At 38.5% G+C, this 15,641-nt stretch overlaps 1 protein-coding gene across 1 annotated transcript; it reads right to left on the bottom strand.

Moving 5' to 3' along the window:
• Positions 1–1,316: 1,316 nt before the first annotated feature.
• On the bottom strand, positions 1,317–5,420 carry LOC140164709 (alpha-N-acetylneuraminide alpha-2,8-sialyltransferase-like). The gene is made up of 5 exons (XM_072188065.1): positions 5,416–5,420; positions 3,846–3,951; positions 3,411–3,523; positions 2,773–2,859; positions 1,317–1,659 (listed from the first exon to the last, which is right to left on the bottom strand). The coding sequence occupies exons 1-5, from the start codon at positions 5,418–5,420 to the stop codon at positions 1,317–1,319; spliced, it is 654 nt and encodes a 217-aa protein (XP_072044166.1).
• Between the last annotated feature and the right edge of the window lie 10,221 nt (positions 5,421–15,641).

The following is a 15,641-nucleotide window of genomic DNA, read 5'->3' as shown; positions in this document are numbered from 1 at the left end:
TCGACATAGCGAGTGGTCTTCCTGTACATTTGAATGCAAAGGCAGTAAACAAAACTAGACTATACAGGACAAATGTGTATTTTGTTTAACTTTGCGATATGATTGTAATAATAATAATAATAATAATAATAATAATGCATTTATAATGCGCCATCTATCTAGACAACCTATTCCGAGGCGCAAACATTGAACAATTAAAAATTAACACACAATTATATAAACAGTCACATATAGAAGTCAATTGTCATAAGCAATCTTAAACAGATGAGTTTTTAAAGTCTTTTTGAAAATATCAAGTGAATCACAAATACGCAGATTTAAAGGAAGCAAGTTCCAAAGTGCAGGTGCACAAGCATAGAAGGCCCGGTCGCCAAATGATGAAGAAGAATGATAATATAATATTATCCGTCAACTAATATTTTTTCCGTCGACAAATACTTTCAAAATGTTGTTTTTGATAACATATTATAAATTCGGAATCCCCATGGCAATTTTGCAATTCAGTTAATACTTAAATTTGATGACATTTATCTAAACCGTTCTTATCCATGTCAATGCCATGAGGATTTGGTCACGCTTGCTGGTCTTAGTATGCCGTGCCCATGGGTCACGTGTGTATTTACAAATACGTATTATTTTATAAATAATTATAGTCGAAGCTAAAATCTTTACAGCATATTTATACAAATTCCACTTCGTATCTTTTTATAATCTTGTAACTACATGTATGGTAACATCACAAAACAAATCGCCTGAAAAAAGGCCAGAAATTTAAGGAATGAACAATTTAGGGGTCAGCGGTCTTTCGGAGCTGCGCTGTCAAAAACAGGGGTCTTTCCGACGGAGCAAACTCGAATGGTCATTTGCATTAAGGGGGCTCTACACCCCTGGCCAATTTTGTGCCTATTTTTGCATTTTTCTCAAAAATTATTGTGCATTGGTGACAAGTTAGATATGTATATTATAGGGACAAGGACTACAACTAGTGCACTGAAAATTCGGCAACTCAAGGCAAGTAGTTATTGATTTATTGATCAAATATTGGTTTCCCCTCATTTTTGACTGTAACGCCACAACTGTTGTCTGTACTGAAATAAAATTTCCAGTGCAGTAGCTGTAGTCCTTGCCCCTATAATATACATATCTTACTTGTCACCAATGTCCTATAATTTTTGAGAGAAATGCAAAAATAGGCACAAATTTGGGCAGGGGTGTAGTACCCCCTTAAGTGCCCCACATATTAATTAGTTGGTTTCCCACCACCAGGCAGCTACTTTCTTTTGATGTTTTGTTTGTCCCAAATAATTATTATCGAACTAAGTAGCTGTTATTTGTATTTCTGTTGTTTTGCGTTGGTAGTTTGTTTTCTTGTGTTTTATTTTATTTTGTTTTGCCTTGTTTTGTTTTGCTTTCGTAGAGCAATCATCCATATGGAATTTGAGCATTCCTAGCCGATGCATTGTTAGTAACAACTTAAGTTCATGGGAGGCATCATGAAGTGTTGATATATTACCGTTATCATAATAATGGGCTGGAATAGTTCGACCATCCAACGAGTTACCGAAAGGCCAGAACCCAAACAGGTGGACCTCTGAACATAAATCCAGGGCGCAATTTACGAAATAAAATCCAGATGTTAGATAATGACGAAGTCCGTGTCTGCTCCAGAATTTGCGAATAATTTTGAAATGGTCCATGTTTGCTCTGACCAGGGTCAAATTGGAATTTTTGAGTAGCTTAATGGCGTTTAGATCTCTTATCTTCATCGCTGGCGTCCATATAAGACCATATAAGACCATCTTGATCAACAAGCCTCGATTTTGAGAAATTAACGCAGTCGGAAACATTCTCCAATTTACCGTAGCTAGTTGAAAAAAGACATAATAAATGCAACAACGTAAGTTAGCAATCACTTGTTATGTTAAATGGTTTTTCTTAAAGTAACACTCCTGCAATCACAACATTATGCCTTATGTTAGAAAAACAATTATTATCAAACACGAATCACATGGTTTTATTTAAAACAAACTCATATTGACCATAAAACAGCTGTTTCTCAACACGTGATATTCAAAATTCCCGCGCCGAAATTGCCTGTGACAATGACGTCATCTTTATTTATGCTCACGGACGTGACAGGCAGTGTGTACCTGGGTCACACTTATTTCCTTATAGGATTTGGAAATGTCGTTTGGACTGCAGGGAGTTAATGATAGTCTCTAGAGTTGGAGACGGTCGTACCAGATATAAGTGGTGGGGATGTCTTTACCTGATGATGATAGCTTGATAGAGTGAAGGTCCAAACCGTTTCTGTTACCAATGCCAATCAAGTAGAAACTTGCTGACCAACCAAACCCCATGACCAAGACATACGTACTTACGAGGATGGTAGCAGTTATATTCGAGTGGTAAATGATGAAGGACAACCAGCTTTACAGATGACTCAGAACTGACAGACTGATAGAGACGAAGACCGCAGTACAAGAATGAAGACTTTTTTCACATGTAGTAAAGTAGTTGTAGTATTAAGATAAGGCAGCATCAACCAATCCCGTTGATTATTTGTGCGTCCATATGCCGGGACGGCACATTGTGGGAAGGGGACGGTGAAACGGTATTGGTAGATTAAGCAAGCACATAATATTATTCTTAGGTAATGTCCCTTTAATTTTCATATCTGAATTACGCAGTATCCCTTTAATGTACGTTTCTGCATTACGTCATGATAATGGGCCGCCCTGATTGGAACGTACGAGGAAAAAGAAGGTTTACCTTTTTAATATCGATTGATTCATTGTGGTCATGTTGGTTTTCCTACCAACATCTTCTTCAAATCCTGCTATTGAAGCTAAATTAAATCTGAAATCGAATGAATTGAATACAAAATCATACTAAAAATTATATGTGATGCGATCAAGCAAAATCAGTCAAAACTCGGAAATATTGATTTTGAGACATAGCCAAACAACTATTTCCTTTTGATTCCTATTGTTTTGGAAACTCTTTAATTGGGCATATCTTTGGAACTGGTTGTTCAATTTCAATTTCTGCAAAATCCAGCTTTGTAAATGCTTTTTACTATCCTATCAGAAACTCAAAATTTGATATTTCCGAGTTCCGACTGATTTTGCTTGATCGCATCACACATTATGGAGAGGAGAGGAAGAGGAAGAGGAGAGGAGAGGAAGAAGAGTGGAAGAAGAGAGGTAGAGGGGAGGTGAGGATAGGAGAGGAGAGGAGGGGAAGAAAAGAGGATAAGAAGAGGAAGCGAGGAGATGAGGAAGAGAAGAAAAGTAGAGGGTAAAGAGAGGAAGAAGAGAGGAAAATAAGAGGGAAAAGAATGAAGAGGAGAGGAGAGTTCGGATCGGCCAGGTAGCAGAGAGGAAGTTATTAGACTGTCAAAATAGTACCTTATAACGAAGTCTTTTTCATCAATTTCTTTTCCGCATTTTGAACCCAACAGTATCCCGCTACTGCCGACAACACTGCACGATTTGTATGGTGGCTCTGGGAGTAAGCTTTTCTGAAGGTATAAAAATAATATTAAAGGACATCAACATTTCAGCCAATCATTATTTAAAATAAAACACATGAACAATTTAGTGTCAACCTCACAAAAGTTTAAGTTTCAATTTTTTAGTTTCATCAAGGTCAAATACATAACAGAGTGTAAGTGCGGAGTGCTGGACTACCTGAGTCCCTTGGCCTCGATCTCGAAAATATTCAAAATGGCGGAATAAAATGACCGTACGTAGCAGTTGAAGGACTGGTGGATCAAGTCTAAGTGTGGGACCGGGAAAAGTGACAGTTCTACATTATGTCTCCATAACTGTTACCAAGATTACCTTGTGAAAAGCCATACCGCCAGTTTTGTCCTTCTTTGTCCGATGTTTTAGAGTTAACATCATTTCATCATAAACGAGTTTTCTCGTTTCATTTGTCAGGTAGAATCTAGTGAAAACAAACAAACAAACAAACAAACATAGCTTTATTTATGAATCCTGGTGGGCATACCTTCGTGGCATTTCAAGACATGCCCATTTCAGACCAAAAGGCTAGTAAGTAAGGAAGTTAGTAAGTACACTAATATGCTGATACCAATTCATGGTTCAGCAAAAATACTGTGAAGAGATATGCACACTGCAGGGTTTATTGTTCAATTGTGCTTGATTAGAGCGCTGGCATATTGGAAAATGTTGCTAATCAATATTCATTAGAGTGTACATTCAACGTTCAGTTTTCGTAATTGGGTGACTTGTGTTTTGCAAGGTGTGAAATACATCTGACTGGGTGTTTTACGTAACGCATAAAGGTTTTGGCATCATTGAATGGCTGCCTAGTGCTGTTACATGTTTAGTTTCTATAATAATAATTCATTTTAATAAAATAATATTTTCTTTATTCATTCCTTTCTTTTCCTTTCTCTGCACTTATTCTTTCTTATGCCTACACTTTCGGGACCTATCACTTCCTTGCTCTCTTTCTTCCTCTCTCCCCTTCCCCCTTCTTCCTTTCTGTTTCTTTTTGCCTTCCTCCCCTCCAATCTCGATCACCCATCCGATTCTCCTCTTTTCACCTCTCGACCCCTCCTTCACTCCCTCACTTGCCTCTGGCTTTTAAAATGGATATTCGTGATATTAAGAAACTCATTTGACTTTACTGAATAGGCCTATAACCATGATAACAACATATACTGCGAAATAGTTCATTAATGAAAGGGAGGGACACAGATAGACTTATATATACGTGGCAGCCACGCCACGTTGTTAAGGGTAATCGATCAGCAACTCTATTGACTTTATTTAAACGAGAACCCTAAATAGCTTTCGTTCGATATAAACAAAATTCTGATTGGATGAAGGGAACAGTTGAGGTTTTGACAAAAACCAATCACAGAGGCCCATTTTCCAGCTAGAGGCTCCACAGCTCTATGCACTCAACCGTGTAGTGTAATCAAAGACTGTGTAGACACAATTCGCTGCTTGCTTGGAAGCTCTTGGAGGTGGAAACTGTACATAGCCGAATCGTTTTTGTATTGAAACCTTTCCATATGTAATAGCTCCATTGTTGCACTACACGAGAAACTTTTCGTGCTTGGCTGAATGATTCTCGCTGGATGAAGGTCATATTATATAAATATTTACTGCTATGAGGGGCGTGATTAAAATTATAGGCCCAAGGTGATCTCAATAGCATGGTTTTGAGATCACCGCGGGCCTATTACAACACGATGGGACTATTTTTAAGTTTTTCCCCCACTGTGACCTTCGACCCCTCCTTGGAACCACAGGGGCATTGGAAAAATTGAACCAATTTTGCCTGGTGGGATCATAGTAGTTGACCCACTTCCGCCCGGTCTGACCGTGCTAGAGGGCGTTTTTACTCTCTTCAGCAGGTTCGATTCACTAATCTTACGACATCTTTATGTGGTGACCAATATGACATGGGCTGAGTGAGAGTTGATGTGAATTATTCATTCATAACCAATCGATACCTCGCCTCACTTTGTTAAGAGCAGGCCAACAAAATTCGTAGGTTTGCGTTGAATACAAAAACCGTGAATTTAGTGTCATCCCCGGCGTTACTTCACAGAAAGTATTTCTAAATATAACCAAAGATGTGTTTGGTGTATGTTCTCCATTTTCTCATAGCTAATTCTAACTGGCCTTACGAATGAGATGACTTAGGCGCCAGCTGTTGGTAAAAATCAATTTACTTATTATTATGTTGGGCGTAGATATGATGAATAACCATTAGGGAAATTAGCTTTAACAATAAGCCCAATCGCCATTCTAACTTCCGGTTTTTGAGAGCAGTTTTGGGAGACTTTGACCTCTAACATATCAGGGAAATTGCTGTAATTATTATTAATTAATTTATTATTGTCATAATGTTATCATTAAATATATTTAGATAATTAATTTATTCAATAATATTGTTTTTTGAGTTTGTTTCATTCTTTTAAAACATTTTAGATTATATTTTGTACGGACAAAAACCAATTTTTCTAAATTTTCCCAATAGGTCAGTGGGCAAAGTATCCCAAAACTGCAAAAACTGTCCTACAATGCATTGCAAACTTCCAGTGCCGATTTGGCTCATTGAAAATGAACATGTGTACCTGAATAAGTTAGTGTTCTTAACATTATGTCGCCATGTATTTTGGATACAATTGAAGTGAAGGCGTCAGTCCCATTTGGCAATATTTCAGCATGATCACATAGAGATTGCATGAGATCTTTTGCTGCCTCTGAATCATCTTCTTGGCATGACGAATCACTTTATCTTCGCCAGAAGTCGGCAATCTAAGTGCTTTTAAGCACTTAGATTGCCTTATAACCACTTAGATTGATTTATAACCTTAAAAGGTTATACACAATTCTGCCATTTTCAGAAGCAAAATGGGATGCACGTAGCCCCCTTTAAACTTATCTATTTCTGGAAATAAATATCGGAGAGAGAAAACGCAAACTACGTCTAAAAGCTGAAAGTGTAAGGGTCATTATTATGCTTGAATTTTCCACTTGGCTCAAAATGAAATGTACTTTTCAAACATTTAAATTTTTTCGATATCCGGAGCATCAAGATTTTTGGGAACACGGCCATAATTTCTCATTGGAAGTGGCGATTTTGTTGGGAACTTCGACGCACATTACAAACAAGTCAATAAAAGAATGTGCATATTCATTCTTGATATTGGTTGTCTCGATTTTTATGTAAGCTTAAAATGTTGGCCGAATTTGAAGTAAAATGGCCTCCACTTGTATGTCGTTTTGTAACCAGTAATAATAATTCCGTGCAAGATTTCATAGACAAAATTCTGACCTACATTATTTCTATAAACCCTCTTCTGCATGCAGGTGCTATTTAAATTTTTATTTCGATAGCAGAAAATTGAGATATTTGCTATTTTTCCGACTCGCTGCTGCCAAATTGTCTAGTTTCGCGATAAAAGATACAGCGAAATCAATTTTTTTTCGAACCATTTCACCTCGTTTCGGCTTGTGCTTTGAAGTACAAACTTCAAAATTGATATAGTGATTCTATATTTCAAGCTGCGTCATACTGTGTTTTTCTTACCTCTGATTGTCGCTGCTCAATGCCAAAATTCGAAATTTTTTGGACAGAAGTGACACTCTCATTTTTTTTTAAACACGTTGTTTATGTACGACATGTTACGACGGGCTGTATTTGCCCGATTCCTTTCATCACAAAGTGGTGTTGCCGAGTTTGGATTTTAAGATATTTAGGTATTTTCTAGCTTAAAATCTAGCGCCAATGCTGCGCTTGCAACAGGTAGATATTTAGAAATCCATTTAAGGTATGGGTATGGGTATGGAAATTGGGGATCCCAAAAAATTGGCATATGCCTATATACAATGTATAGGCTATATGCAAAGGGGATGGGGCATTTTTGGCAGGCCAAGGGGGAGGGGGCCACAAAAATTTGGCAGTCCAGGGGGGTGCGGACAAGCGATTTTCGGCTGGCCGAGACGGGAGGCAAGCGATTTTTAGCGAGTCGCTTGGAAATTTTGGCTTATAATTAGTAGGCTAATACCGGTACTGATTGCACAGCCTTTCGAGAAAGCAATTTTTTGGCAAGCCGGGGCCGGGGGAGGGAATAAATTTTGGCAGGTCGAAAGGAAGAATGACTTTACCTAGCACACATTAACTTAAAGGGGCATTTCGTGATCCACAGCCTCATACAACCCCATAGGCCTACGTCCTTTCTCACAAGTTAAGATTTTTATACCAGTCATCCCGGTCTGGCCACATGTTTAGGCATTTTCACGCAGATCAATTCATTAAGCAATGGAAAATATTGCCAAATTTGAATTTCGTTTTAAAAGCCTACTCCCCATTAAAAAAACCCACTAATTTTGGGGGATTAAAAAGTTCTGTAAAATGAAACAAAAGGCTGCCTCAATCCTAATTATTCATTTAATAGGCCAGGCCTTCATTTCTGAAAATAGCGGGAGCTCAGTTAGTCACTCTCCTATGTGTAGGCCTACTGAGGAGCTTGACAAGGAGCTCAATTATATAATATCAATATTAAACCATAGGATTTTCAAGAAGTGAGCAGCTCAATAAATGCCATTGGTAAAATTATTGGGCCTACGATTTTTATATTTTATTTGACTGTGATCCGTTTTTCTATAGGCTATATACATGCCTACACTGTATATAGGCCTACCTTTAAAATTTCTAAAATTGGCGGAATGAACAAGTTTCTCATACGTCCAGCATAACCAAGGGCAACGGGGGAAACGCCTCCTAGCTATGGCCATACCCGTAGTGGCGGAATCAGAATTTTTTGACGCGGGGAACGGGGGGGGACGTGAATTTGACAAAGGGGTACTTATTGCACTTGAAATTGCCGCAAAAAGTGGAAAATTACATAATTGTGGGGATTTTGCCTAAAAACTGGATGGGAAAGAAAAAATATTGGGGAAATACTGCCCCCAGGGCCACTGCATATCCATCCATGATGCTAGAATGACGGAAGTTCTGGCGCTGAAATTCAATTTCAATATCACGAGTTTTTATCAGGGATTTTACCAAGGGAAGGCGATAGGTGTAGGATTTTGCTGATATACCAGGCAACACGAGAAAGGTGTGGCTAAATAAGGGAGTGTTCATTATAAATATTTTCCATAACATCATACTTTTGACGCCGAGAGCATAATTATTTGAAGCGTACATCGTGTCAGTCACATGGTCACATTATTTTCTGTTGAAAGAGAAACGCACATGTCTCTGATTAGCTCGGGGATTAGCTACTGCGCGCTGCGTGCTGGTCTGTTGTTGTCGAGTGGAAATGGGAAATTTATGAATGAACTTCCGCAACTTTGCAACATCATCACGCAGCGGCGTAGCTGGGATTTTTTCCAGGAGGGGCAAGACTGTAGGCCCTATGGGGCGGGGCCCTAATCCACCAAATTTCCCACTGGGGGCGGGGGCCCAAATAGAGAATTTTTGCCAGGCTTATCATAATCGTATATGGTAGGCCTATTGAGCTGTATTGCATATCGTTTGGATTCCCCATCTCTCTGCCCCTCCTCTCACCCTCTCCTCTCTTTTTTCCTCTTTCCCCCCCCCCCCCCCCTTTCCCTCTTTTTTTCCTTAATTGCACTAGGGGGCGGGGGCCCAAATAGGCATTTTTTGCAATTGCCCCCCCGGCAGCTACGCTACTGTCATCACGGTAGACATACGCGGTAGGCCTACAAGCAGGGCTGTCAACTCTCACGCATTGGCCGTGAGTCTCACGCATTGGGTCACTTTCTCACGGTCTCACGCCAAGGTAGTATAATCTCACGCCTAGGTAATAAATCTCACGCAAAAAGCTGGAAAATGAGTAAAATCTCACGCATCGTCATGAATAATTTGTTGCTCCTACAATCCCCCCCCCCCGCTTTTCACATTCCCGAGCGCCGTGGCTCAAATATTAATGGTTCAAAATGAACATTGGAGTCGGCAAATCCCGGTACGCCTAGCTCTTTATACAGACAAATATAGTAGGCCTATCAAAATGTTGTATTTTTATATTTTCTGGTGGACTCGCGGAGAATATCATGTCATGTAGGTCCCGGCGCTGGGTTGGGGGGGGGGGGGGGTCAAGGCATTTTGGTAGGCCTACCCATGCTTGATTCCGGGAGGTTTTTTAACAGCCCCGACCATTTTTTTAAATAAAAACACCTCGGGGCGGGTCTCTTCAAAACATTTGTACCGCGGGGATCAAAATCATCCAAATTTGGCCTAATTTGACGCTTTTTTAAGGGCACTTTTGCCAAAATGCGCCCAAAAGTTGGTCATAATCGTTGAAAAGGTAGGCCTTCCCCAAAACTGTGGCACATCCACGAACCCGAGGGAGAGACCTCCGCGGGTAAAAACACACCTCTAGCGGGACCAGATTTATAATTTAAAATAGGCCTACATTTTGGAAGCCAGTCATCACGACAAAACGGCCATGGCAGTGTTAATGGTATTAACACTTTGATTTTAGGCTTAAATAACGAGTGTAGGCCTATAAATTGCAAATTTGCACACACCCGGGGGAACCTTCTCAAGCTGGTTTGGGTAAGGATGCGAGGCTGTGACTACGGTACGATTTTAAACCAAATTTGAAGAAAACAGACCCAAAATTGTATCAACTTTTGGACTGAAAGTTTTCGCAAATTTTTACTTTTTCGAGAAAATTATTGAAAAATACCCTTCTTGAACCTAATTTTTATGACACTGAGGGTCAATAAAATCATGGCTAAAAATACAACAGAGTCTAAACTAAATGGCTGAAAATGCACCCCAAATCTGCCGCACATCCCCACGACACATTTCACCTTATAGATTTTGAAAATTGTCACAATAAAATAGGCCCGAACTTATCCCAAATTATCCCCGAAAAATATTTTTTTGCAGGTGAGGTTGAGTCTTATTATTTTTATTCTCAGAGAGGATAGGGGTTGATATTTTTAGCAGGGTACAATTTGTCTTGTTTTTTGACGTTGAAGTTCCAGATTCTTTTTTAAATATGTTATTATTCATTTATTTATTTATACCCCGGGATTTATACCCTGTACGTGGGGAAAAGTACACACGGCAGCTACAGAGAAACCACGAAAACTCCTGTGAAGTGCATGAAAATGCCCTGAAAATGTGCCAACCGAAACACCCGAACAGGAAGATAAAATAAAAAACAAAAACAAAAACCCAGGAAATTTCCCGAAATAAGTTCCAAATTCTTTGTCCCCCACTAAAATATATTATGAACACTCCCTTATGAAGTCTGCCCTCTTCCGGCTATTCTGGTAGTAAGCGTTGACAATTACCTTCATATTTTTGAAGCATGTTTGACCGATTTGTTCTCTATTCACATTTTTAACGTTGCAAGTAACATTTCAAGACCTCTATTTGTGACAGGTATTTAATTATCTTGCTAGAGATGTGCCTAAAGTTGAAATTCAATATATCGGATCGCAAAGATCGAGAGATATAAAGTTGTTGAATATCAGTTTAACACCATGGATCATATGGGCGTCTTATATGAACGATTACGATAACTTGGCAAAAATGGCTGGGATACAGGTTGTGTAAATACTACATGAATATTCATGAACTATACAGATTCCATTCTTCTCTAATAATAAAGATGTCAATCACTCTCCTAGACGACAGTTGCTTGGCGCTTGTAAACAAATCGAATAATAGTGCTTGATAACAGCTAAAAAATAGGCTAAAACACATTTTCACACATTTTTTTCCGGATTTTTTTATTTCACATGATAAGTAGACATATTTTCTTACGTATAAGGTAATAATATATTTTTTCTGGAGGTAAAGCCCTTCAACACTTTGTTTAACCTTAAAAACAAAATAATAACCAAGTAATAATGAGCAACTTACACTGGAGGCGAGATTCGCTATAACTCGTTAAAGGATGACTCCGGTAATAACCACATTACGCCTTATAAGTTAGAAAAACAATCATCAAGCACGAATTACGTGGTTTTATTTGAAACAAACTCATATTGACCAACACGAATAAAAACAGCCGGCACTCAACTCGCGATATTCAAAATTCCCGCGCGGAAATCGTCTAGTGCAATGACGTTATGGTTACTTGTGCTCAATTGTTGTCAGCCTTCATTGTATTACTAGGACGTCATTAGCCATTATTATAACATTTTCATACAAAATAGATTAGTATGTTTTTGCCATAAAATGTTAGCTTTTATTGTCAGACATATTCCCTTTTTTTAAATTGAATTTTACTACCAGCGCCGCGCAGCGCCGATGTCGCCAATACATATCACTCCTTCGGTTGTGTTGCGGTACGATCCTTTGTTGTGTAGATCACCGTCCCGCACGCCATGTACGTACCAGAGAGATTGCGATGTTCCATACGCAGCACGTGGACCGCACGTTTTAACGTACGTGAATACGGTGTTAAATATTGCTAGTCTCGGTTCCAAACTGGATTGTGCTCCAAGTCTTTGCCTAATTCAAACAGCACACTTTTGATTTTGATCTCGTGCGCTAGTTTGTAATGTTTGAATGTTTCCATGTTCCAGTGTATGATGCGTAAGCCTCTTCCTCTGTTTGCAAAAACCAAGGTTAACATGCTGCTTACATGCTGTGCTCCCCAAATATTATAGTTGCCCAAAAACATATATTTTGGTAGATTAAGGATCACTACATCCATATATATGACTTTACTTTCAAAATGAGACTTTTTCGTCCTGAAAAATGGGCGCGTTGCATGAACTTCGACATGAGGTAAAATCAGCATTTCAACGTAGCACCTGCGTTTTATTCCACGTTGGAATCCAAAATGTGAAATCGCAATGTCATTTTTCATATGCAAAGTATCACACACATTTCAATGGGCAATCTCTGCGTGTAAGTTTATTCAATTTTTAACACATCGCTGCACCTTTATTATAATGATAATTACAAACAAAAAGGATCATAATAATAATTAGTCTTTCTTTCGTATGTTCATTATCCTTGAATGTCTTTAACATATTGTGAAATGCAGGGGCGGATCTTGATATGGTTATGGCGCACCACCCTAGAATCCCAAAAAATAGTGTGATCAAATGTAATTATCATGTTACTTAAAAAACAATAAAACCCTACAAATTCCACTAAAAATGGCTATTCTAGCTTATTCTGTGAGTCTTAACCTTGTATCATAGGGATTTTTAAGTTTTTGTCCAGTGCATAATTAGAAGTAAACTGGCAACCTCAAAATGGTTCAGATTCCAGTTTCGCTCCAGCAGTTGCTATCTCTCCCACATAAACCCACTATGCAATGACTATAAAAGCTTTTCCATTAGCTTCTATGCGACCCCTAAACTACACCGTGGTGCAGAAAATAGGTTCACTCCTCTTTTTCATAATCTTCAACACAGTTCAACATCTTATGTGGCCCACAGAGTCAAGAAGAATTTCCTTACTCAATAGTCAAAAAGTTGAGGTTTCTGTGGAGTCTATAATAGACATCAGACGGAATATCTGTGGTTTAAGAAAGTTATTGTGGTTTCAAGGTTTTTGGATTAAGTTTAATGGAAGTGTGTGATCATTCAGGGTGAGTCAGTGCCACAATTATGTCAAAATATTGTTCAAACTAAACCTGTATAATAATGTAACCTCATGCAGACCTACTAAGCACTAAGCAAGAACTTATTGCACCCTATATATTTTTGGTGTGAAATGCATGCATCATACACCAAAAATGCTATTGAAACTAGTAATATACCAGCTGGCATGACTAGTGTGTAGCTCAAGATATACTAGTATTCTGCAAGCCAATTTACAAATTTATTCAATTTCAAGATGACTACTGTCGACTATTTGTTTCAAAATCACATTTCTATACATGATGACAATATAATAAGGTAAGTTTTATTTGAAGAATCAATTAACCTATATGTTCAGTGTTTGTCATATTCCAGACGAGGTTTTTTTTTTAATTTGCCCTAAAAGTATGCACCAAATCGCACCATTTTAACTTCATTTTTCAAAATTTCTCAATTTATGAGGGGACCACATCCCCCCTTAGACACCCCCCTGCGTCGCACAAGTGCTCCGGGCGGCGCTTCGCGCCGATTTGCACCAAGTAAAAAAACTAACACCAGCCGCCACCAGGTGAAATGGACAAATTTTTTGCATTTTCAAAGATTTATCTACATTGATTTCGTACGTGAACTCGCTTCCATACAGGAGAGTGGTTTTGAATAGATCAACGTACTTCCGATACGCAATCTCGCTACTGTGTCATGAAAATCGCGTATGCGTTCGACCAATATTTCAATCGTAATAATAAAACGACGGTTCCTGCGTTTTATTCAAAATCTCGGATCTTCTGACAAAACTACAGCACCCAAGGGTTTGATTTTGGCAGGGTATGTTGGTTTAATTAAGTACAATATAATCGTGTAAAAAACAGAATTTTGACAAATATTGAGGGCATCCTCCTCAGCAAATGTTACAATATGGCTTTATATACATTGAACAATTTCGGCGCCCAGGAATTTTGAATATCGCGTGTTGAGAGACGGCTGTATTACTTCGTTTTTATGGTCAATATGAGTTCGTTTCAAAATAAATCCATGGGATTCGTGCTTGATAATTAATTTTCTATCATATAAGGCATAATGTTGTGATTGCCGGAGACACCCTTTAAATATAAATTCCCCTAGTGCGACTGCGAAGAAAACATCACGGACACCTTGCAACTTGGGCTATAATTATAGTCACCCTTGCCCTCACCACCACCCTTGCCCCCCTCACCCATACATCACCCCCACTTCAATGTTCAGGGGTGTAACAAGCGGGTGGACAGGATGGATGAAGTCCATGGGCCCCGAGGGCTCAGCGGCCCGAGCAAAAGCGAAAATGAAGTAAGGGAAAAAAGAGCAAAAAAGAAAAAAAAGAAAGAAAGAAAGAAAGACTTGGTGGGGCCGGAAAAATTAATTCCGAAAAAAGCTCACGGGTGAAGTAAAGGCCTATAAAAATCAAAAATCTTACACTAATAAACAAAATTTCATGTCTAATTTTAACACCAGGATTTTTTTAAAGGTATATCCAAGCACTATGTTTTTAACTGACATTACTGAAGAATAAAAAAATACCGCTTCATATTTGACCGAGAAAATTAATTTCATAGCAAAAAGGTGTATCTCTGAATTGTGCTGATTTTAACATGAATCGATCGACTTTTAGCGCAACTATGCATAACAATAGAAGCTGGTCAGTAGCGTACTGAGTGCATTATTGTATCACTGTGAAAGGCCTGACACAAATGTTAACATTGCTTTCGTTGACACAAGTTCATAGTCATTTACGTTCACGCTCTTTTCTACAGATCGCCTGAAATTGCATATTTAGGTTTCAGCGATTGCCCGAAAAATGGTGGTATGTTTTTGAAAAGCGTTTCCGCTTGGAAGTCATGAATGTAGACACTTATTGTTGCTATTACTGTTCGTGATTTTAATTTACGCACTCTTTAGCCGACAATTTTTCAATGCATTTTACACACTGAAAATACTATCCATATTAGCTCCCAAGCGTAGGCCCTCTCAAAATTTAGTTTTGAGATTGTGATAAAAAGTTGAATTTTGGACATACTTTTCGATTTTAGCTTTTTACTTACATTTAACCACAATGTTTGCCCACACAATGTTGAAGTATATTCCAGAATGGCAATGGCTGCGGATTCACATTAACGACAACATTATACTCAGATGTGTGAGAGTTTGTGACGCTATATTCTCGGTTTTTCTACTAGCAATACAAACCTATGACAAATTTGGCTGGTTTGCGATATGTTATACCATTTTTCACTCTGATGTGGCAGTTACAGGACAGTGCGAATTTCATTGAGCGCAGCCTCAAATCGCTAGCGTTCGGTCAAAGCGCTGGTGTACACAAGCACTCGCTTAGAGACACCACATACAGGGTGTATCAAAATGATTGGTACCGGGCTATGTGACATTTTCAAAAATATATCAAAATTATAAAATTGCTAATTAATATAGCTTTTGTACTATAAATAGAAAGGGGCATATGTTAACTTATTGATCTATTAATCTGAAGTTGATAGGTTGATGCATCTAGGAGCTATTGTCATTTAAACGAAG

Source organism: Amphiura filiformis, chromosome 11 (genome assembly GCF_039555335.1).
Source record: "Amphiura filiformis chromosome 11, Afil_fr2py, whole genome shotgun sequence".
NCBI classification, from domain to species: Eukaryota; Metazoa; Echinodermata; class Ophiuroidea; order Amphilepidida; family Amphiuridae; genus Amphiura; species Amphiura filiformis.
The sequence above is the reverse complement of the archived record's forward strand: the minus strand, read 5'-3'. Positions and strand labels throughout refer to the sequence as shown.

Bases quoted from the DNA above. Each gene is read 5' to 3' on its own strand.
- LOC140164709 (XM_072188065.1), bottom strand. The intron at 2,860-3,410 runs GTACTATTTTGA...ATTCGATTTCAG, and splicing joins GAAAAAGACTTCGTTATAAG to ATTTAATTTAGCTTCAATAG. The intron at 1,660-2,772 runs GTAAACCTTCTT...ATTCTGGAGCAG, and splicing joins AATCAATCGATATTAAAAAG to ACACGGACTTCGTCATTATC.